Source organism: Exserohilum turcica, assembly GCF_000359705.1.
Source record: "Exserohilum turcica Et28A unplaced genomic scaffold SETTUscaffold_8, whole genome shotgun sequence".
In the NCBI taxonomy this organism is placed as follows: Eukaryota; Fungi; Ascomycota; class Dothideomycetes; order Pleosporales; family Pleosporaceae; genus Exserohilum; species Exserohilum turcicum.
The window spans coordinates 1,552,289-1,574,674 of NW_007360299.1; the positions used below are offsets into that span (position 1 = coordinate 1,552,289).

Consider the following 22,386-nt stretch of genomic DNA (forward strand, 5'->3'; position numbering starts at 1 on the left):
TTTAATCTAGTCTAATTTACTAGTTCAGTCTTTGAGCTGTCGAATTTGATTGCTAGCTCCTCTGCTAGGTTAAAGAGTTTTTAGGTCTCTTTTTCTAGTAATTTAACGTTTTTCTTAATAGATGTTGTAGATACTAATATCTGTAGGTCGTCTATATAAGAAGAGGAGTAGATATTTCCGTTTATTGTAATTAACTAAAATAGTGGTTTTGTGTAGATTAAAAATAGGATTAGAGAAGCGGGGCTGCCTTAGGGCGTACTAGTGTTTACCTCCTGTAGATCTTCTACTTGGCCATCAAAGGATAGCTCTAGTAGTCTGTTTTCTAGGAAGGATTTAGTCCAGGATAGCAGGCAGCAGGGAAGTCCTTGATCCTTCATATTTTCTAGTAGCTTGTTTTTAGCCACGTGATCAAAGGCTCCTTTTATGTCTAGAAATATAGTTGTAGTAGTCCTATACTTCTTTTTCTGCTGCTGTATATTATTATAGAATAGGAGAGCGGCGTCAATTGCTGATTTCTTTAATCTCCCGCCTAACTGGCGTTAGACGTTTATATATATGTATATCCCAGTGAATATCGTATTTTATTACCCCCCCCTCTAGCAACACCCATTTCCAGACCCCTACAGTAACACAAAGTTTTCTCTCACACACACATACACATCCTTCCACGCTTCCCTTGCTCCTCATTTCCAAGTTCCCAATTTCCCAATTTCCCACCCAAAATAATCCCTACATATACGCAGCAGCAGCAGCAGCAGCGCCGCGCGGTGCGCCCACAGTCGTCGTAACGCTACTAACCAGCGTAGCCGTCCTGGTCACGCCACTGCTCACGGTGCGCGTGACGGTGGTACTCGCGGGCCCGCGCGTAATCAGGCACGAGCAGGCCGACGAAATGGCGCTGGGCCCGAGGCCAAGCGAAATGTTGATACCGCCGCCCGGTAGGCCCAGCGAGATGTTGAGCTGTGGTGAGCGCTTGAGTGCTGTGCCGCACGTGGCGTCGTAGAAGGTGTAGGGTGATGTGGGGTTCAGATTGGTGTTTTCGGAACTGTGAGGGTGAGGCAGGGGGGTTAGCTTGGCGTGGCGTGGCGTGGCGGGGAGGTGGGAAGGCTTTGGGGATTTGGGGTTTGTCTTTGTATGGTGGTGGTAGAGGGGGAGGAGGGAAATAAGATGGTGGTGCGGAAGATTATAAGTAAGTACGAGGAGAATACATACACAGTCACGTCAAAAAGCATGCAATTCGCCTCGCCGAAGCCAAAGCTCTTGCATTTGGAATCCGCCTTGCAGAGCTCGCTGCATGCCGCGAAGGTGTTTTTTGTGCCGCTCGATTCAAAGTAGTAGGCTGGTGTGACTTTGACGTAGCCGGCGACGCCGCAGCTGGGTGTTGTGGTGGGCGCGCTGGAGGCGTGGTTAGTAGGGGGATGGTTGTGGTGGGAGATGTGGGTTTAAGGACGGCTTACGGCGGGGCACTGGATATGATTGGGGATGAGGCGAGGGTTGATGATACGATGGTTGAGGAGACTAGGGTTGAGGAAACGAGAGTTGAAGAGACAAGAGTTGAGGAAGCAAGAGTTGATGACAGTAGACTTGACGAGGCAAGAGTCGAGGAAGACCGAATTGAAGAGGAGGATAGAGAAGTCGAAGAGGAAGTCGGAACTGATGATGAAGATGGTAGAGAAGTCGAAGAGGATGTAGCTGAGGATGCTATAGAGGTCGAGGAAGAAGATGGTACCGAGGGAGTGGAAATAAAAGTTGAAGATGGCTTTGACGTCGGTGTTGGTGTTGGTGTTGGTGTCGGCTTAGGAGTAGCCGATGGCTGCACAGTCACCGTCGTCTTTACCGTCGTGGTTGTCGTCGTAGTATACCCATTCGTAATAGTAGCTGTAGCTGTTCCCGACTTCAAGATGTTGGAACAGAACAGCAGCGCTTCAGATGTGTGCCCTTCGAATGCATCGAGTCCACAGTCACTGACTGGGTATCTCGTTAGCTCCCGCTTTCTCAGAATATAAACGTGCGTACCGTCAGGATTGCCAAACTGCCTTCGCTCGTGAAATGCGGCTTCGGTCATTGTAGCAAATGCTACGGTGAGGATTGAAACCTTCATGTTGGTGATTTGTTAGCTCGTAGCTGTACGAATCTTCAGAAACCAGAGTCTAAATGACCGCTTCACAGTATGTCAACCCCAATGCCACTACTTATACCAAATTCGCGGCGCTTGTTGTACCGCATACTGAATGGTACCACAACGACAAAAGTATGCAGTGTTGTGGGGTTCAATAAGAAATAAATGAATTCTCTCGCTTCCTGCATCCTCTAGTTGTCGACCGAAGCGCAATGGGCCAGAATAATATACTACAGTGGTTGACACTGGGACTTGACACGAGGTTTTTGCCCGCCACCCGCCGGTAGATGTTGATGGAAGCAAGTTACCGAACCACCAGTCTGTGCAGCTTCTGCGGCCAGATCCATGGCCGTGCCGGTACAGCGGTCGAAAGTTCACAGCAACCAATCAGCCAAAGACGAGAAATTGAGCATCAAAGATGGATAAGTGTGGGGAAATTTACATATACTAGATAGCGGCCGGGGTGGCCTTGTACAGGTACATTATCCCTACTTGACCCGGTTCCGGCAAAATGTATATGCAGGCGTAGTGGAGTAAAAATAGCGGTTGTGTCTTCCGCACTCTAGATGAAGCCGAAGCCATTGAAATTTGCTTGGCAGAGTCTAGTCTATCCGAAGATGTGTTCTTGTCCAGGGCCGGTCCGCTCCACCATACACGGTCCAGGCCCGTCCGAAATAGCCAGGCCTGGTCCTTGAGAACAAGCGCACAGCTGAGTAAATGAACCTGCATAATGCTCCAGCTCTTTGGATCCCATGTTGCTCAAATCGGCCCTCATCTGGCTGCTGTCGAGTTAGGTGCGCCGGACAAGGAAACAAATCCGCCTGGTGTCATCCGAATGGAATTGGAAGTGTTTTTCAGTGAGCGGTGCAAACCTAGCCTCGACATGGAACTTGACACCGAGATCGTCACTAATCTTCCTCCACATGTCCTTGAAGCTTTCAACATTGTGCAAAAACATCATGCCCACCGCCCTCTCCTCTTCCCGCGCGTTGACAGCTCCAATCTGGCGCCCGAAAATCATGGAGCCGGGCTGAGGCCGCAGCAACGCAGCAACGGCCTTGGAGACGCTGATCTGCATATCGTAGCCCCACAAGTGGAAGAAGGCACCCGCGTAAATCATGTCGAACTGGGCCTTGAAATCCACAAGTGCGGAAGCGGGATCCAGAATATCGGCTGTGAAGAACTGGCTTGGCAGCTTGCCTCGATCCCGGAAAAGCTTGTATCCCAATTCGATAAAGTCGGGCTTGAGGTCGCAGCCATATATATTCTCTGCTGGCGCCCCGCGATGCACCAGCTCACGCACCGTGTGGCCGAAGCAGCACGCCATATCCAGCAGCTTTTCGCCGCTGCCTAGGCGTTCAAATACCTCGTCAAACTCGGCGGTGAGGTGTGGGAAGCTGGGCTCGACGAATCGAAAGTGGCCGATACATGGATACGGGTGGATTGCCCAGGCTTCGTCACGGATCTTGACGACGTGATTCAGTACCTCGTCCCGCGGGATTCCGCTGTAGGTTTCAAGCAGCGAGCGGATGCTGGGTGCTATGTTGTCTTCTGTGGGATTCTGCTCGAACCAAGGGGGTAGCGCTGCTGGATTCTTTTCTGTCTCGGTCATGATGGGCTTTGTCCTCGTCTGTCCTCGTCAGCTTGTGCGGTGTTGTTTTTGTCTTACCAGTGCTTTTTTTTTGCCAGCACAATCACTCAAGGTGCTGACATGTCTATGACACCCCGGTTCTATGCGCCGCTAGCATCCTATCGCCGGAGTTCACGCCGATACGCCCGTTGGAGATATACTGACTCAGCTCACGTAGTCGGTGAAGACCAGCACCTGCAGCTAAACCTAGCATGCGTGGCAGATCCCGTAGCATGACGTGCTTGCTTGCATCATTAGTCTTCTAATAAGCTCAAACACTCTGCAACGACAGTGTAAGATTCAGGGTCCGAGAAGATACCCAGTCATCCACGTGCGCTGATGAAGATTTGCTATTACTTTCCTTTTGTTTGGAGATCACTAATATAGTGTTACTTTACAGAAAAATGCTCTACAGTTTTCACATCATTAGCTATTTGATGTGGTCGAGCAATCTGAGAAGAGGCAGTCAGTGTCAAATTTAGTGTTGACATATTCGTGTTTGTCACTATCCTGCTGGTCGATAGTAGGAGTCTTGCGTACAAACATGTACTTGCTCAACCTTGATAACAGATGGATTTCCATCGCTCTGCTTTCTTTCACAGTGGATACTATTGTCTCAATCCCACGACTACCCAAAGATGCGCCGTTTCCACTTTCGATATCTACCAACTACTACTCAATTCACGGGACAGTTTCATATTCAACCGTAACACTGAACCGCAAGTGCGCAATAAACTTGATCATTTCCAGTCTGACACTCCCGGGTATATCCCCATGACGGCCATGCCAATCAATCACTGCCAACTGCTTCGTCACACCACCCAAAACAAAGCGCATACCATTAGTCAACGCAATGCAAAAACCCCTTGATTTCGTCACTAAAATACCTTCTTGATCACATACTTACCTCCACTACCCTCCCGCGTTCCGAGTAACACACCAGCAATCCATCCAGCGTGTCACAAGCTTTGCACCCGTGGGCTAACCAATACGCCTGCAAATACGCAAGCGCGTCATAAGTCACACTCTGCGTATCACAAAGCACCCCAGAACTGTTATTCGAAGCGAACCCGCAAACTACACTTCACTTTCCCATACAATTCCCAAGATACATCCGCCCTGCACGTATCCATTCCTCCCCCCTTCCCCCGCGGCTTCATCCCACAAGACCGCACTCAAGCACTGACGAACAGCATCCGTCAGAGCCAGCGGCAACATCCTTCCTCCTGGAACGGGCAATTCGTCAAGACACGGGTTCCTATCCTATGGCTGCTGCATCTGCCCCCGGAGCCGCCCACTTCGAAACAAAAGAGGCCGTAGCACAACGGCATCGTCTGGACGTCAAGAAAGAAAAAAAACAAACCCATCAAGAACGCAGTGACCCGTCTCTCCCCCCCCACCTTCCCTCCCGCGAATCCTTTGCACGGAGGCGAGGCGGGCTGGGAACAGCGGGATGCGTGCGCTGAAAGAAGCTGCTGCCCGTCCATCCGTGTCAATCCGGGTCTTGGAAATGACGGCGTGATGGAGAGTAGAGGGACAGCTAACTTGCATACAATGTGTGTTTATATTTATTATCTGGTTTCCGTGCTTGAAGCGCTGATATCATCATCATCATCATCATTACCATACCTACCACTGATGCAGTAACAAGAGAGAAGAAGAAGAAGAAGAAGGAAAAGAAGAAAGAACACCATGTTCGTAACCACCACACATGGCGTGGCCAAAAGCAGCAGCACAAACAGTACTGAATCGAGCTCGACCAAGAACGAAGACCAACATCATCACCTCGATGACAATGACAATCACAATCACAATCACCATGATGGCCGGTCTGCCCATCTCACGCTTCTAGGCTCCTTCCTCGTTTTCTACGCCTCCTTCGGCCTCATGAGTAGCTTTGGCTTCTTCCAGGATTTCTACGCGCGCGAGTTCCTGGTGCACACGCCCGAGTCGCGTATCGCGTTTATTGGCACGCTGCAGATGGCGCTGACGAACCTCATGGCGGCCGTGTCGGGCGCGCTGTGTGATCGGTATGGTGTCAAGGTTAGACTTACTCACCCCTTTACAATACCCACCCTTTACAATACCCACACTGCACTGCACAACATAACACTGCCCCACCTTCTGCTTTCCAGTGCGCAATGAGAAAAGGAAATAAGAAGAAGAAGAAGAAGAAGAAGAAGAAGAAGAAGAAGAAGAAGAAGAAGAAGAAGAAGAAGAAAAAAAAAGGGAAACTAACATTCCAACACAGTACCTCTTCCTCTGCTCGGGCCTCGGCACCATGCTCTCCCTGCTCATGCTCTCGTTCGTGGCGCCAGCCCAATTCTGGCTTGTCTTCTTGATCCACGGCGTGCTCATGGGCTTGTCGATTTCCTTTGGCGTCCAGCCTGCGCTCACCGTCGTTGCGCAGCGCTTCACGCAGCATCGCGCGCTGGCCATGGGTCTTGTTTCTACGGGCTCGGCGCTCGGTGGAATAGGGTTTCCACTGGTCTTTGGCCACTTGCTGCCCAAAGTCGGGTTTGCCGTTGCGCTGCGGCTGGCGGCGCTCAAGGTCGCGTAAGTATGGGAAGATGTGTGCTGTGTGTTCTTTTTTTTTTGAGGGGGTGGTTGGACTTGGAGTTGATGGGAGTGATTGATTGACTGACGTGTGGCAATAGTGTTTGTTACGCCATTGCGCTGTGCATTTCTATCAGCAGGCCGGGCGGCAGGTTTGAGGCAAAGAATAGCGCTTGTCTGATTGATTTTCGCGGCTTCTTGGACCCTCGGTATGCCGTGTTGTGTGTGGGGACGTGGTTTGCCATTCTGGGTCTTTGGCTACCGGCTTACTATATCAGTGAGTGATGCTGGGTTTTGTGAACTAATTTTCTCTCTCTCTCTCTCTCTCTCTCTCTCTCTTGCTAACTCGTTCGAATAGAAACATATGCCGATAATGTGTACCCTGGCAACAACATTAGCAAGTACTTTTTGTGCATCATCAACGGGTGTAGTATCGTTGGCGCAGTTCTGTAAGTTGGTTGAATTTTTTTTTTCAACCATGTCCCTATTCCAGCCTTGAAATTCTTACTACTAGAATTATCTTCTGTTTCATACTTGTCACTTTTTATTCTCTACTTCCTAACCGTCTATTCTCTACTCCTCCTCCTCCTCCTCCTACAAACTAACACCCCCCAGCACCGGCCTCCTCGCCGACCGGCTCGGCCATCTAACCCTCCTGTGGCCCGCAACCCTCATCTCCTCACTTCTAACCCTCTTCCTATGGCTCCTCTCGCGCAACCTCACGACGCTCGCCCTCTTCGCCTGCACATACGGGCTAGCCGCCAGCAGCGTGACAACGCTGCCGCCCGCCATCATCAGCCAAATCACACCGTCGGGCCAGCTCGGCGCCCGCACCGGCGCCTTCTACAGCGTCATTGCCGTGTCGAGTCTGATTGGCACGCCGATTGGAGGTGCGCTGGTGCGCGATGCGGGGAGTAGAGAGGGGTATCGGTTTTTGATTTTGTTCTCGGTAAGTCGAATGAGTGAATTGAATATATATATATATATATATATTATGGTGTGTGGATATCGGAAATCAGGGTAGTGTGAGAAGAAGGGCAAGACGGGAAATGCTAATGTTCCTGATGGGAAAATTTGGATAAAAACATCTCAATGGGCTGCCTGGAACAACGCCTGTGACTAGGTGTATAGATTATCTTCTCCACAATGCATACTAAGGGCCCCAGCACAACTTGCCATCCTGACATAAGCAATGGCTTAGAGGATTACACAATAGCCTTTTCACGTGCGCCTGTCTTCCAACACGCCACTGTTCTCCGCATACAATCCAGATCATTATAACGCCACTCCTTCCTATACTACACTTTTATCCGTCCATCTTCCATCGTGCATCCCTGTGCACAATACTACATTGAACCCCCCACCCACGCATCCAAACCTAGAAAGCCCTCCTCTAGCTCCAGACTATCTGATGCCTCTACATTTAGTACCCGTGCATTCTCCCATCCATCCAACAAGCACCGTCCCCCAGACTCTTCGACATTTAGAACCCCCCCCCCCTATGACAAGCTCACTTCGCACTTTGGTCCTTTCCATGCAGCCAGCGGGCACCGAGCATGAATACCGCGCCAACGAGCAGTGCACTTCCCTATCACCTCTTCTGTTTAAAGGGCCGATGCAGTTTTATTCTAGATTGACTTTGCACATTCAAATCGTTCACTCTGAGGCCGGTGTACTAACACCAACGAAGCTCGTTTAGCTGCACACCGGCTTCAAGCCCAACCACGGTAGGCGGCGGTTTGTGGAGATTGCATTTCCACTTCTGCTTCCATCTATACCCGTTTGTCCCTTTCTCCACTTGTCCCTTTCGACCTCGGCTCGGGAATTGTTGTCAGATGGTAAATATTACCTTCTTCTCCACCTTCACTCGGCACCGACGCTACATGCCACGGACTCTCTAGCGCCTTGGCGGAACATGTCCGTGCCCACGCCACGCCACGTGCCATGTGCCATTTCACATCCGGTGAAGTGTTGGGCCGATCTTTTTGCAACCATGAGGTCTACCAGGGTGAATGGCAATCAATGTGCTGAGGGGAAACAAAGTTTGCAGCGGCGGAAAAGGGCATCGATGTACACCTACACGGGCAGTCATCCCTCAACTCGGTATGTGTGGGCGGTGGATAAAGGTAAGCCTGGCTATATCATGCGCACGAGGGCGTGGCGGCACACAGTCTTGAGATGACAAACCCCCTGCGATGAGCGAAGAGATATTGTGTGCCAGGGGGGGCGATGGGCCGGGAGATGGACATGATTCAAGCAGTTGAACCATGTGGATATGTATTTTTGGTGGCTGCGGGGGTCTCTCTATTTGCAGTTCTTTTACTGCAATAGAGAAGGAATGCGATGCTGATGGTACGCCACAGGCATTGATGGAGCTGGTACAATGGGGGGCCTGGGAGTCTTGTTAGCCGCAATGAGAAAGAGGCACGTCGGAGGTTGTCAGACCAGACAAACATCAAACGGTTCACTAGTAGCCTGTCAGACGGCATTGACAGTGCTCTATCCACCATGTGCATGGTAGGGTCCTCCTTTTTCTTTTCTTATCCTCCTGCTCTTCTGCCTCGGTACAATTGCCTTGCCGGTTTTTTTTCCTTCTTATTTGCTTGGTGGCTTCATATCTTATTGTAATCTCAAAGCCGGGTTCATTTCGGTTTGCTGAGCACGCCAAGTGCATTGTCCATGTTTGTGCAGACGTGTTTGTCCTGTTGAAAAGAGCGTGGCGTATGAAAAAGAAAGCATGTTTCTCCAGGGGCTCGGGCACCAAGTGCAACCCATGGTTCAACAATTCGGTTCTCGCAGGGTCTCAGGGATAGGGAGCCAGGCACGGCTAGAGTAAGCCTGTCTTGGTAGTCCCAGCACCCGCCTGGTGACCTAATCGGTCGGGTCGGGGCCGTGGACCTTGATGACGTGACGTGTGCAGCTACTGAAGCGGTTGAAGGTTTTCTGGGGTATCCAAGGACGCCGTTGGTTCATTGGCTGGGTCTGGTTGCCAGACTAGCGAGGTGGATTTGATATCTTCAGGGTGGACGCCTGGCCTGGCCGGGCGGGCTAGCTGCAGCGTGGCGGAGACTGGCGGGGGATGGGGACATGGACAGTAGCACCAGACATGTTTTGTGCTGGTTCGACGCTGCGCAAACTTAGATTAGTCGAGTGCGAGCATCGGGGTGCCGGGATGTGGTGACTGAGCAGAATGCATGGCGCTTGTGGGTGTCGAGAGAGCGTGTGGGTGTGCATGCACGTGCCCTGGACGCTCCAAACACTGCTGCGGCAGAACCAAAACGAACCGCCCTCGCTCGAGCAGAAATGCTGCCAAAAAGAAACGCGAGGCATCGCCGGGCAGCGTCGGAGAATTTGGCCCTGCATGCCCATGCCCAAGCCCATGCCATGTCGCCATTGCGGTGCCAGTCGAGTGCGAGTGCGCGTGTCGAAGGAGGCTCCCCCTGGCCCCAATGTTCCCACTCGCACTCGTGCTCGCACTGCCTTTGCACTGTCGCTACTTACGTCATGCATCCATGCCCGCTTGGCTCGGCGGCTACGGTAGTGGCAGCAGGCAGCTATCTCGCCCCCCCCCCCCCGACACCACATCCGCCCACCTCAAGCTCAACACCAGCCCAGGCTTAATCGCAGAGTCGTATAGCGTCGGTCCCCCCCTGCCCCCGAGATGCCTGTCATTGTGGTTGCCACGCCCGACGTCCCTTTGCACACGGCGATCAGCAGGCTTGACAGGCTCCCGAGTAATGTGCCCGCGTCGAAGAGGCACGAAATCGAGTCAGAGAAGCTGTCAGAAAACCTGTCAGACGCGGTTGCACAGCAACAAACTTCAGGATGCGAATGCGATGGCAGGAGAGGAGCCTTGGGATGGGCGCCATGGATGATGCGCCAAGCACATAGGAGAGAAAGGGAAAGGGAGCGAGGCAGGAGAAGATACTCGTTGGCCCGCGTAGAATCAGCATCCGACGGGCTAATAAGCGTACTGACTGACTGACGGGCGGACGGACTGGCAGACTGACTGACTGCCTGCCTGACTGACTGACGGACTGGACTGACTGGACTGACAGCTGGCACAGACACGGTAGTATTGCGAGGATCCACCAGCTCGCTTCCCCCGGGCTCGACTTAACCCGCCACGGCCAGCACACACTCAGTGCAGCCGTCAGACTACACCACGCCTACTCGCAGCTCGCAGTAGCACAAGGCTGGCCCTTTGCCTTCACACAGGTCGCGCCCTCAGACGCCGGCAAGCGACACAGGCCCATCGCGCCCCCAAGGCTCCGCCTCTCGTCCAATACGGCACTTGGCCCGCGGCGAGCGCGAGGGGATTTGCACAGGGGACGGCGGCGGAGAAGGCTAGGCATGCAGCCGAACCCATGCGATTTGTGGGTTGGCGATGATTTGGCCTGCCTCCTCACCGTCTTCAGCCTTGACAACACGCGCGTTGCCAACGCCCTCGCCGCCCGTCTGGCGTACAACGCTCACCTCTCTCGCACGTTGCATTGGCCCGCCCGCCATGCTACCCGCTGGCCGAGTGCTGCTCTGCTTCCCGCCCGCCCCCGTTTGACTGTTCAGCTGCACCTGAGCGCCCGTCCGGACTGAATGCCTCGATTGCCCGCGCCCAGCGACTCCCCACCTACCGTCATCGGGACTGCATCTCGAGGGTGCCTTGCATTAGCCCTCCACGCCCAGGCGTGCCCATATCCATGTTTCTCCAACGTTAGCCTGCCAGACTAGATCAAATCGTTGCTGCGCCCAAAGCGGCCGTCGGCGAGTCCAGTCGCTGCCAGCAACAGACTAGCCGCCCCGTTGTCTCAAGTCCAGAGACCCACTCAACGTGTCAGTTGTTGATCGACTACCTGGTATGTTTACATTACATAGACCCTCCTCTTCGTCATGGGTGTGCTCCTCTTCCGCACACTGCGCACGCCCGCCATCCCCAGCCAGCCTGTGCAATCAGCAAACTTCGGCGCTTTCCCTCTCCGAGCTGCCGCTGCCGCTTCGCCGCAGCCTCCGACCACTCCCCATGCCTCTGTTCAAGAACAAGATCCGATCAGCGCACGGCATGTTCTCTCAAAAGAGAGCCTCTGACGCTTCCAGGTCCTCAGCCTCAACCACTTCTTCTGCCCAAAAGGGGAGCTCTAGCGAGCTGGCCCCGGCCTATGTCGATAGCGTCATGGCCCCCGATGCAGACGCAGACGCGCAGGCCCAAGCCGACGGCAGTGGCGGTGCCATTAATGAACCGCTGGTCCTAGACTTTCCAACCATGTTCGATGGCGCTGACCCCAATACGAATGGTGCCCCTCTTTCACCCGTTATTAGCTTGGTCGATCTCGAGCGAAGAACAAGTTGGCTCTCGGATGACGATGATTGTGCCCCAGCGCCGCAAATTGAATTTGCAAGACGAGAGATTCATATCCCTTCTCGTACCAGGTATGCCCCTCTTTGTTCCTTCCCTTCCTTCCTTCTCTCTCCCCCTCTCTCCCCTCTCTCCCCTCTCTCCCCCTCCCTCTCTCTACTTTTGCCCTCTTGGCTCACCACCAAGTAGCTCCACCACCCCTCAGGCCATACAACATCGTGTTGAGTTACAAAGGCGATTGAGCCAGGACCCAACATCGCCCATTGTGCCTGTGACCCCAGATAGGGTACGGTCGCGTGCTCATAGCTATTCACGCACGCCAATTGCCACCCCCAGCCGCTCCCTGACATCAAGGCATTCTTACACGCCCCAGGTAGTCAGGTCGCCTGAATCATCAACTGCCATTTCAAGGCATTCGTATACACCAAACCCTCACACGACTCCAAATCGTTCCCATACACCAAACTCTTACTTTGCCAGCCCGGATCGGTCACATACACCAAACCCTTATATTGCCACCCCAAGGCGTTCACAGACGCCAATCCCTCAAACCAGCCCCACCAAGCGCTCGCAGACGCCAAGCCTTCAAACCAGTCCCACCAAGCGCTCACCGACGCCAATCCTTGAGACGAGTCCCACTAAGCGCTCACAGACACCAGTCTTTCAGACGAGTCCCACCAAGCGCTCACAGACACCAATTCCTCAAACTAGTCCCGTAAAGCGTTCACAGGCGCCAAACCCCCACACACCAAAGAACTCCCAAACACCAGTGGAGACTGCGCCTCCAACCATGCGGTCTTCAGCCGATTCAGTAATCTCTTATCAATCTACGACACCATCTGTCGCAACGCATAGGCTTGGACCGCTACAGCAAAAGGGCGGAACCCTTGAGGAGGGCGACAGACTCTCTCCGTTGCTAGAAGACGACTCAAACTCGTTCGATCTGGTCTGTGCACCGATCGAGAATGGATCAAACCATTTCTCGCTCGAGGACAGGTCTGAACAGCTATTTTCAAAAGAGCACCTGCAAGCCATCTTCGCCGATACCGCGTCCTTGCTCCGATTCACATCATTCCTCGGTACCTACCGACCCAATTCAGTCCCTACACTGGTCTACTACCTTGACGCATTGAAAGCGCTGCGAGCCATCAACTATGCAAACGCTGTCGCTGAAGCGCTAGAGCCCATCAACAACTTGGGTTTTACCGAGACCCCCGTGCGAGCTACCGTTAATGCGAACCTAGAGGAGAAGGCGGAACAGGCCTTTGATGTCCTGGTCCGGGACGACTTACCAGCCTTCATTACGCACGTCTTCGTTCAGGTAGCGAGCGTCAGCATCTCAAAGAGAGTCACGGGCAACCTGCCTCCCATACTGCGCGAAGCTAGTGAAGGGCTGGCAGAAGTGTTTTGTCTGACGGACCCGTCGAGGACCGACAACCCAATCATCTTTGCCTCCGAAGGTCAGTACACCCAATCTGCGATATTTCCATGACTCACCAAAAACTAGAGTTTCACCGCACAACCCAGTATGGTGTTGGATATGCGATTGGCCGCAACTGTCGCTTTCTCCAAGGCCCCAGAACGAACCGTTACTCTGTAGCTCGTTTTGCAAAGGCTATTAAAGAAGGCAGAGACCATAATGAAGTCTTTCTGAACTAGTAAGCGATGCCTGTCATTTGACTTTGCTATGTTGGACTAACAGTAGTTAGTCGCCGCGATGGCTCTCCATTCATGAACCTTCTCATGGTAGCGCCTCTACTAGACTCGCGGGGAACACTCCGTTACCACATTGGCGCGCAGATTGACGTCACTGGTCTTGCAAAAGACGCCACAGATCTTGAGGCATTTCAGCGCATGATGCAACAAGATGAAGAGGAGACAAACAAGGACGAATCAAAAGAAGAATTCAAGGCACTCTGTGAGATGTTTAACCACACTGAACTGGAAACCGTGCGCCGGTTTGGTGGCAACATGCACAGGGAACATTTGGAAGAGAAGGATGAGGCTAGCATGAATCACAAGCCCAGAGTGCTCATCCAGGATCAGTCTACGTTTGATATTTTCAAGCCCGAGAAACAAACAAACGCAGCTGATGGGCGCCTTTCTGGCCCATACAAACACGTAAGCTCAAGACTATGATGTACGAGTGTGACTGCATGGCTAACACATGACTCAGTATCTCATTGTCCGTCCAGCACCCTCTCTACGAATTCTCTTCACATCTCCATCGCTTCGCGTTCCCGGCATACTCCAATCCCGTTTTCTGGACCGAATCGGTGGCAGTAGCCGTGTCCGTGATTCTCTTGGTGACGCCCTCACAGATGGCTCACGCGGTGTCACTGCCAAGATCCGTTGGTTGACGCATCCAGTCGCAGACCTGGAGGACGCGACGGATGAAGGCCGGCCCCGTTGGATACACTGCACTCCTCTCCTTGGCCAGAATGGAGCTGTAGGTGTGTGGATGGTAGTCCTCGTGGACGAGAAAGACCATGTACAAGCAAGTCGCCGCTTTCGTCAGGCCCCGCCAATTCCCAACGACATTCGCGGCCATTCTCTTGCAAACTCTCCATTTCCACGCAACAATACGCGGCTGAGTGATTATTCCGAAGACAACAATAGTTTGTACCCTTCTCGAACGGCCTCCCCGTATAGCAATGGTCAGAGTAACGGAAACGGAAACGGAAACGGCTATAGCAATGGCAATGGCATAGCCCGGATGTCTGCCATGGAAAACCTGCGCCGACCAGTGACACCTCGCAGAGGGCAGAGTCCACTGACTTTTGATCAGCGGTCGCCAAACTCTGGGAAGTCATCTGTCAAGGATATCGTCAACGGGCACACTAGTGTTGATTCTTTCCGCATCTGATGGCACTGACGTCTGAAAGGAAGTCAAGGCAATATAGGTTGCAATATCAATACGTCATGAGAAGAGGACTGGCGCAATGTCGAAAGATTGAAATTGAATCTGGCTATGAACTTGGAGAACAGAGAAGATCTAAGCTTGCATGGAATCTGTATAGACGGTACCTGGTGCATTGGGTTCAAAGACGCGACGAGTGGTAATGTTGGTGGTAGTTTGCTATATACCCTTTTTGTATTGCATCTCTAGTATTGAACAAGTTGAACATGTCTACACATAATTGTAATCATGGGCTTTACAAACCGACTTGACATATTCTGCACGAGGCTGCTAAAAAGCATGGACGAAGCGACTGGCGCGACCAGTCTAAGCGAGACTTCCCCGCGGGAATGCCGCTGTCCCGCCAAACGTCTGACCTCTTCCCCACCACGACATTCAGCTTTACTGCCATTGTCCCGCTGCAGGAAAATGGCGACGATACGGCCAATGCGCCCAGATGACTTACTGCGCATATCCGCGACCAACCTCGACCACCTTACCGAGACATACAACATCGGTTTTTACCTCGAGTACCTGACCAAATGGCCCGAGCTATGCCAAATTATCGAAGGCATAGACGGTGAGATTGAAGGCTACAGTACGTTCCAAGCCAGTAGTAATACTTTGAAAAAAGAAACGGAACCCAAGAAAATAGACAGGTGCATACAGCTAACACGCATGCCCACCAGTCCTAGGCAAGCTCGAATCCTCGCCGTACCAACCGCCCATCAGCCCCTACACGCCCTCGACCACGGGCGTCGAATACCCCAACTACCTCCCATGGCATGGCCACATCACCGCCTTGACAGTTGCACCCAGCGCCCGCCGCCTCGGCCACGCAACCGCTCTCTCGTCTGCGTTGGAGCGCTCCTCGGACGCGGCCAACGCGTGGTTCGTCGACTTGTTTGTGCGCTCGACAAACGAGATTGCCAAAGAGCTGTATCGCAAGATGGGGTATAGCGTCTACCGCGTTGTTAAGGAATACTACAATGATGGCGAGGATGCGCTGGATATGCGCAAGAGCTGTAGTAGGGACGCCAAGGGCGAGTGTGTGCGGACGGATGGCGAGAAGTGGGAGGTTAGCGCTGAAGAGGTGTGGTGAGGTTTTGGAGTCATCATCTTCTTTTTTTATCGACTGGAAGAATGGAACTATACGATTATGATACCCGGGTGCTGGTGGTAAGTAGCGCTGTTGGATATTCTCCTTCGCTTTGCTGACGGTGGTTAGATGAGGTGACCAAATGCATGCTCTTGATAGGATACTTGGTTTGCTCTTGTGGGGCGAGATTACTTACTGTCAGGACTCGATACCAGGATAATATGCGGTGCATTTGTGGTTCGAGTATTTCGGTTTCACTTATTGTCAAATCAACGTACACTGAAAAGAGACTTGAATACAGAAATTTTCTCAAGTGGTATTTCGTTTGACAAAGTAAGAGAAGGGGCGATTAGGATTCTAGATGTTTTAGTCGGATCCCCAGAGCGTACATTCACTGATGTAAAGCTTGATGCTTACTGGTGGATTACCTTTCTCTTACCGGTTCTCCTTCACATGTCACACCGCCAGGCCTTTGCACTTACCCACAGTACTATTATTCTGTTGCTGCCTAGGGCCTATTGTTATTCTCTCGGTTGCTTTTCAAGTTGACTTTCTTCAACACCTGTCCAACTTGACTCACACAACTCCAACCAGCACTTCAAGCTTCCATTAGAGCCCTCATATCTTTCCCTTTCTCATACCAACATACTGATCGTCAACAACGCCAGAATGGCGGAAGCAGAGCGTACAAGCAGCAAAACGTTCAACTGGCAGGCTTTACCCACAGAGCTGAAAGAGCACATCCTGACCTTCTGCCTCCACCAATCCCCGCCCCCAGGCCTATCCAGGAGAACCAAAGGCGCCCCCGAAGTCACCGGCCAACTGGGAGACTGGGACTCCCTCCTGAGCGTATCCCGCCAAGTCCGCACGCTGTGTCTCCGCCTCTGTCTCTCAGGAAGCAGCAGCCTGGTGTACAAGCACGGCCTCTGCATCGACGTCGACACGCACCGCGACTTCAAAGACTGCATCCGCCGCCTAGGCAAATACTTCCAGCTGCTCGAACCCAACTCGCTCCCCCACGACGCCACAACGCAGCTCCTCGCAAAAACCTACCGCGACTTCCCGCTCGCCCACGCCCATCTCGCGCGCTACGCTACCCTGCGCCACGGAATCCGCAAGCTGCACCTGGAATTCTCCTTTCTGGATTGCATGCACTTTTTCCGCGTCACAGTCGCACACTTCCCGCGCTTCTACCCGCACTTCCGGCTCGACTACCGCGTCCTCGACTCGCTGTCGGGCCTCGTTGCTGTGGCCGTGCGGCTCCCGGATCCAACGGGCTACCTGGTGGACCGCGTGCCGCAGTGCGGACCGCGATTGTTCTACGGCGACCCGTATACTTGTCCGCGCATCTTGCATCGCGTCATCTACGAGGCGGCGGCCGAGGCCATGGCGCCGTGCGGCTTCTTCGCCTTGTACGGGTTTATGGATTACGACGAGAAAGCGCGGTTCGAAGCGCTGAGAGCGAGTGCAAGCGCCAAGGTCAAGTTTACCACTGACCAGCTCGGCGAGCTGTATGCCGAGGATCAGCCTGGCGGCGGCGGTGTGCAGCTCGGTGAGTGGATTCAGCCTGGTGTTGACGCTGCTGCTGCTGCTGCTGCTGCCAGGAGTGATGTCGACGAGGAGCTGGATTTCGTCCGAGATACGTTTTGGCCCCCCAAATGCCGCTGCAAGGTTCGGTGCAGCAAGGTCCTGCATCCGGAGACGAATATCTGAGATTGGCATGCGCGTGTGTCGGTATGCATGGATGTGTGGTGCGATGTGGAGTCTGGAGTCGCGAAAATGCGGGGGGATATACTTGTGTCTTTGGAGGAGTAATGGGGCCATGGGCATGGTGTAGGATAGCACGGATGGAGTAATATGGGTTTGGTTTCCTCTTCTACACTTTTGTGTTGGAAGAGCGGTTTGAGTTGGGAGGTATACATGGGAGGATTAGAGGCGCTGCTTTGTACAGGTTACAAGGTATCCAGGGAAAGTGTCAGAAGAAACTTGGAAGTAATTATCAGTGATACTTTTCTTAATTTGTTTCTGGTGGGGTCGCAGGATGAACTCTCTAGTATCAATGAATGAAAAGTATGGTTGCCATGAGTATGTATGCGTGTGTGTTCGTCGGCATTAGTAATAACCATATAAGCACGTCAGAGCAAACGACCAAGTCTGAAAGTGGGACACTATGACACAAATCCATTGAACCAAGACATTGCCAGTCGTGGGTATTCATAACTCTTCACTGATGCAAGCATCATTATAGCCAACAAAAAAGACACTGCATGGACTGGGACTGGAGGATGATGTTTATTGGCGTGAGGGGTCACTCAAAGCCATGTTGGCACACCACTATATCTGCACCGTGATATCGTCGCTTTCCATGCGTATGAAAGTGCAGAAGAGAGAATAATCGAAAAGTCCGAGAAACCACGCCGTTGACCATCCGTATCCCATTTTGCCAGCCCATACACCCGAAGCACCTTTGCAAACGTCTAGATGTAGGTCTCGTAAGGTACGGGTGTAATGTTCTCCGGCTTGTTGTCCTTGAGGCTGACGACACGCTCGTTGCGGGGCATGGCAGGCGCGCGCTTCATCTGCTGGGGCTCGCCAGTCTCCTTGGCCTTTTGTTGCTTGGCAAAGTTGAGCTTGACGCGCTTGAGGAAGTCCTCTCGTGAGCGCGAGTGGCGGACGTGCTCGATGCGGACGTTGATGCGCTTCTCCATGTATCGGTTGCCGACCTGCTTCTGGAGGATGACACCGACGGCCGACTTGGTAACGTTGTAGACGATGCCCGTCTTGCCGTGGTAGACCTTGTAGGGCATACCCTTCTGGACCGCACCTGCGCAAAATCATAAGTCCTCCGCCGACAATCGCTCTCGCTGGATTTCTGAGGGTTTCGTACCGTTGGCTACGACATCGACGATATCACCGACCTTGTACTGCTTGAGGTAGGTCGAGAGAGGGATCATACCCTTCTTCTTGAAGTCCCTCGAGAATCTAGCGCAGCGTCAGTTTTTGTGGCCTTGTCGTCTCCGCATTGCAATGCAGTGTTTTTTCGGGGAACCACGTACGCATAGCGCGTACCCGCGCGAAGACCGGCTGCGTGACCCATTGTGCGTGTCTTTGGGCTGTTGTGTGTGCGAAGTTCGTGACCTGGTGTTGCAGAGGCCAAAAATTGGTGTGCACAGTCGTCGAGTCGTAAGCGAATGCGGCCCGTGCACCGACCATTGCGCTTGGCACGAATTGAGGCTCAGCGGCGTGTCATTGGGACAGTGTTGCCTCATAGCCAATGTGGGATTGAAATTATTCAGATGAGCCAAGAGCTCTATGTGCAAAGTAGACATTTTTGACGCAAAAGACTTGAATCGCAGTTTCTGCGGTTGACATTGCAAAGCAACGATTCCGACTGTGCAGCTATTCACAACAAAACAATGCTGTGAACCTTGAAAGAGACAAGACACGATCATGTAAATCAATTGTCCGACACATCATTTCTCCCATCACTCCATTGACCCAGCCGTCGCAATGCTCAAAGACATGGAGGTCTAGCCAATCCTCCCTAAGCGAACGGAGGGGCGTCCGTGCGCACGACACTTGGCTTGGCACGCGCACTCGTCGAAATTCAACTTGCTTCACATTCTGCTGCGACTTCTCTCCTCCATCGACAACCACAATGGCGCCCCGCTCCTACTCCAAGACGTACAGCGTCCCCCGTCGTCCTTTCGAGTCCGCTCGTCTGTATGTGATTCCCCATGGCCACTGAGCGAGAGCGTGCTCCGCTTATGTCTGGGACACTGGTTAATTTCTGGCTAGGGATACCGAGCTGAAGCTCGTCGGCGAGTATGGTCTCCGCAACAAGCGCGAGGTCTGGCGAGTCCAGTTGACTCTGTCCAAGATCCGTCGTGCTGCTCGGTGAGTATTTCCCGCTACGCGCTCTCGACGCGATGCAAAATATCTGGAAATTTCGGATATGGCAGGCACTAACATTTGGCAGTTCGCTTCTTACTCTCGACGAGAAGGACCCCAAGCGCCTCTTCGAAGGTAACGCCCTCATTCGCCGTCTTGTCCGCGTTGGTGTCCTCGACGAGTCTCGCATGAAGCTCGATTACGTCTTGGCCCTCAAGATTGAGGACTTCTTGGAGCGCCGTCTTCAGACCTGCGTGTACAAGCTCGGTCTCGCCAAGTCCATCCACCACGCCCGTGTCCTGATCCGCCAGCGCCACATCCGGTATGTATTCGGCGTCAATGGCTGAAAAAGCGCGCGACTAACAGCATGGCAGTGTTGGAAAGCAGATTGTCAACGTCCCCTCGTTCATGGTCCGCCTCGACTCCCAGAAGCACATCGACTTCGCCCTCACCTCGCCATTCGGTGGAGGCCGCCCCGGTCGTGTCAGGAGGAAGAAGGCCAAGGCCGCCGAGAAGGGTGGTGACGACGACGCTGGCGAGGAGGACGAGGAGTAAACTACACGCCAAAAGGAATGATTCATGGATGATCGGCGTTGGGCATGACGGGATGAATCTCTCTGACAGGTCTCCCTGTCCTGGAATGCATTATATCCCTTATGGGTCTCGGCTGGTAGATGATCTACACAAACACGATGTAGCCTCTGCCCAAAAATCTTCAATTGCCATCATCTGCTCAGTTCGGTCGTACTGCTTGTGATGTGCTGTTGGGACGTTGGTGGCCCTGTTGGAGTGGTGTTTGGACATTTTAAGTTGATTGAGGCTAACATTTGACCACTGAGATTTCTAACTACGATTCGTAGGTACATTGAAGATGCATACAGGGTATAATATCCTACCAGCCAATGCCCAGCCACTGTGCACAACCATAATCTAGTACGACGAATCATCTGTATACAGCCTGGTAACAGAAGCAGGTTTTCTGTCCGGGCTCGTCGCCAACCCAGCCGCCACCTTTGCCTTTGCCTCCTGCATGATCCAAAGCCCACTGCTGGTGCCCAGCCTCGTCGCGCCCGACTCGAGCATCTTGATGGCGGTATCGAGTTCCCGCACGCCACCACTCGCCTTGACCTGCATGGCCCGCCTGCTCACGCCCCGCGCTCCAAGATACTCGGCGGCCGCAACCATGAGCTGGACATTGGGCAGCGTGGCACCAGCGCCATTGAACCCCGTCGACGTCTTGATAAAGTCAAACGACGCCGCGGCCGCAAGATGCGATGCAGCCAGGATCTGGGCCCATGTCAATTGCGAGGTTTCGAGAATGAGCTTGAGCGTCGTGTTGGGACACAGCGAGCGGATCGTCGCCAGCTCTCTGTATATGGCGCTGTAATCCGGCATCTCAGGCTCGTCGTATGTGTGCGTGGAAGCGGTAGCAGCCGCGTTTTTGGCCGTGTTTGCCGCCGTGATGCTATCGATGGCCGAGTCTCTGCTTTGCGGGTGGCGCTTATTATTGGTGTTATTGTGCTTTGTGAGCAGCGAGTAGTTGAGCACGACGTCGAGTTCAGCGGCGCCAGCTTTGACGGCGGCGCGCGCCTCGCGGCACTTTGATTTTGTGTCCTGGGTGCCTTCGTGGAAGCCCACGACGCAGGCGACGACGACATTGGTGCCCTTGAGATTCGACACGCAGCGCTGCACCCAGTTGAGGCGCACGCATACAGACTGTGGTGCATGTTAGTTAGGGGACTTGGTCGCATGTAACTGACTACATATAGAAATATATGTAGATAACATACCTTGAAATTCTCGGTGCGGGCCTCGCTGCACAGCGCGTCTATAGCGGTGCTCGTAGCATCGAGCTTCAGGACGGTATGATCGATAGCCTTTGCGAGTTGGCGCAACGCCTCGTCGCCATTGCGCATGCGCGGGCCCTGGTAAATCTTCTTTGCACGCTTGCCGCTCTCCACCTCCTTGAGCACCTGCTTGGTCGTCTCGTCAATCTGCGCCTGCCACTCGTCGTTGGTGTACCGGTCCGTCATAATCTCAATGGGCGACGGATCGTCGAGGTCGAGATCTGGGTTAGCGGCCAAGAAGCCTCGGATCAGGACCTCGGATTCTGTGAGGGGGATGGGGTGGGGGTTTGTCGCGGCTCCGGGGCCCGCTGCTTCTGGAGATGGCACGGCTGCAGACATGGCTTCGTACTTTAAGCGCCGTGTGCTCGTCTGCTGCTCTGGGCTTGCGAGATTATGAGATCTTGGTTTATTGAATCGTTTAGTTTAGTGTCCGTTCGGATCGTGGTTGGCCAGAGTCTCGCGCAAAACAAAAGCGTATTGGACAACGATGACGTGCGGTGGCTTTTGGCGAGTCGTGGAGGGATCAAGGCTTGTACGCTAGTATCAAGCCTTGCACTTGTGCTTGGGCGACAATGGAGCGAGGGACAATTGTGGAAGATGACGATTGTGATTGCCATATATGTACTGGAAATTGGCAGCGGAGGTCGGCGTTCTGCCTGTCATGTGTGTGGGTGGGAACGGGGCCCCGACCGGGCTCCCCCACTTCAAAGGTAGAATTGTGCAGCGCAGGGCGACGTCCTTCTGTTCTGGGTTAACGTGTCCGCTCGCTACAATGCTAGGTGCCGCCCCCCGAGTATCAAAATTATACCCATTGAGCCTCTCCATGCTCGGCACAAGATGCGCCGAGGAGCCAGACAATCACAATTGGTGTTGCAGCAAAGTCACTCTGAACAAGTGGTGCGAAACGAGTGTGAGGATTTGACGTTTTGATTTACAAGGGACCGCTAGCATGCGTAGGTATCCTCGATTGCAAACCGGTCCTCACCCTGGACGAC

The 22,386-nt window shown here is 53.2% G+C and overlaps 10 protein-coding genes across 10 annotated transcripts; 5 read left to right on the forward strand and 5 right to left on the reverse strand.

Moving 5' to 3' along the window:
• Nucleotides 1–729: 729 nt before the first annotated feature.
• Nucleotides 730–2,101, reverse strand: SETTUDRAFT_24037 (uncharacterized protein; the record flags this gene model as incomplete). Its single annotated transcript, XM_008032440.1, has 5 exons — nt 730–1,045; nt 1,213–1,395; nt 1,468–1,701; nt 1,767–1,968; nt 2,017–2,101. 5 exons carry the CDS (start codon nt 2,099–2,101, stop codon nt 730–732), a joined length of 1,020 nt encoding a protein of 339 aa, XP_008030631.1.
• Nucleotides 2,102–2,909: 808 nt separating this feature from the next.
• SETTUDRAFT_24038 (uncharacterized protein) lies at nt 2,910–3,731 on the reverse strand (the record flags this gene model as incomplete). The annotated part of the gene is made up of 1 exon (XM_008032441.1): nt 2,910–3,731. One exon carries the CDS (start codon nt 3,729–3,731, stop codon nt 2,910–2,912), a length of 822 nt encoding a protein of 273 aa, XP_008030632.1.
• Nucleotides 3,732–5,441: 1,710 nt separating this feature from the next.
• Nucleotides 5,442–7,494, forward strand: SETTUDRAFT_24039 (uncharacterized protein; the record flags this gene model as incomplete). The annotated part of the gene is made up of 6 exons (XM_008032442.1): nt 5,442–5,792; nt 6,001–6,305; nt 6,407–6,582; nt 6,664–6,754; nt 6,921–7,195; nt 7,472–7,494. 6 exons carry the CDS (start codon nt 5,442–5,444, stop codon nt 7,492–7,494), a joined length of 1,221 nt encoding a protein of 406 aa, XP_008030633.1.
• Nucleotides 7,495–9,965: 2,471 nt separating this feature from the next.
• SETTUDRAFT_166037 (uncharacterized protein) lies at nt 9,966–10,549 on the reverse strand. Its single transcript, XM_008032862.1, has one exon. It carries the CDS (start codon nt 10,172–10,174, stop codon nt 10,016–10,018), a length of 159 nt encoding a protein of 52 aa, XP_008031053.1. The 5' UTR covers nt 10,175–10,549; the 3' UTR covers nt 9,966–10,015.
• A 923-nt stretch (nt 10,550–11,472) lies between these two features.
• On the forward strand, nt 11,473–14,521 carry SETTUDRAFT_98996 (uncharacterized protein; the record flags this gene model as incomplete). Its single annotated transcript, XM_008032863.1, has 6 exons — nt 11,473–11,729; nt 11,845–11,920; nt 12,299–13,115; nt 13,163–13,313; nt 13,365–13,776; nt 13,832–14,521. The coding sequence occupies 6 exons, from the start codon at nt 11,473–11,475 to the stop codon at nt 14,519–14,521; spliced, it is 2,403 nt and encodes an 800-aa protein (XP_008031054.1).
• Nucleotides 14,522–14,983: 462 nt separating this feature from the next.
• Nucleotides 14,984–15,879, forward strand: SETTUDRAFT_181806 (uncharacterized protein; the record flags this gene model as incomplete). The annotated part of the gene is made up of 3 exons (XM_008032864.1): nt 14,984–15,152; nt 15,244–15,733; nt 15,783–15,879. The coding sequence occupies 2 exons, from the start codon at nt 14,984–14,986 to the stop codon at nt 15,654–15,656; spliced, it is 582 nt and encodes a 193-aa protein (XP_008031055.1). The 3' UTR covers nt 15,657–15,733; nt 15,783–15,879.
• A 458-nt stretch (nt 15,880–16,337) lies between these two features.
• SETTUDRAFT_64978 (uncharacterized protein) lies at nt 16,338–17,345 on the forward strand (the record flags this gene model as incomplete). The annotated part of the gene is made up of 1 exon (XM_008032552.1): nt 16,338–17,345. A coding segment is annotated over one exon (1,008 nt), but the record flags the coding sequence as incomplete, so codon positions are not given.
• Nucleotides 17,346–17,817: 472 nt separating this feature from the next.
• On the reverse strand, nt 17,818–18,634 carry SETTUDRAFT_166039 (uncharacterized protein; the record flags this gene model as incomplete). The annotated part of the gene is made up of 2 exons (XM_008032865.1): nt 17,818–18,477; nt 18,541–18,634. Coding segments are annotated over 2 exons (441 nt in total), but the record flags the coding sequence as incomplete, so codon positions are not given.
• Nucleotides 18,635–19,311: 677 nt separating this feature from the next.
• On the forward strand, nt 19,312–20,099 carry SETTUDRAFT_98745 (uncharacterized protein; the record flags this gene model as incomplete). Its single annotated transcript, XM_008032866.1, has 4 exons — nt 19,312–19,376; nt 19,452–19,550; nt 19,633–19,866; nt 19,919–20,099. The coding sequence occupies 4 exons, from the start codon at nt 19,312–19,314 to the stop codon at nt 20,097–20,099; spliced, it is 579 nt and encodes a 192-aa protein (XP_008031057.1).
• Nucleotides 20,100–20,474: 375 nt separating this feature from the next.
• On the reverse strand, nt 20,475–21,730 carry SETTUDRAFT_35486 (uncharacterized protein; the record flags this gene model as incomplete). The annotated part of the gene is made up of 2 exons (XM_008032506.1): nt 20,475–21,260; nt 21,335–21,730. The coding sequence occupies 2 exons, from the start codon at nt 21,728–21,730 to the stop codon at nt 20,475–20,477; spliced, it is 1,182 nt and encodes a 393-aa protein (XP_008030697.1).
• Nucleotides 21,731–22,386: the final 656 nt, after the last annotated feature.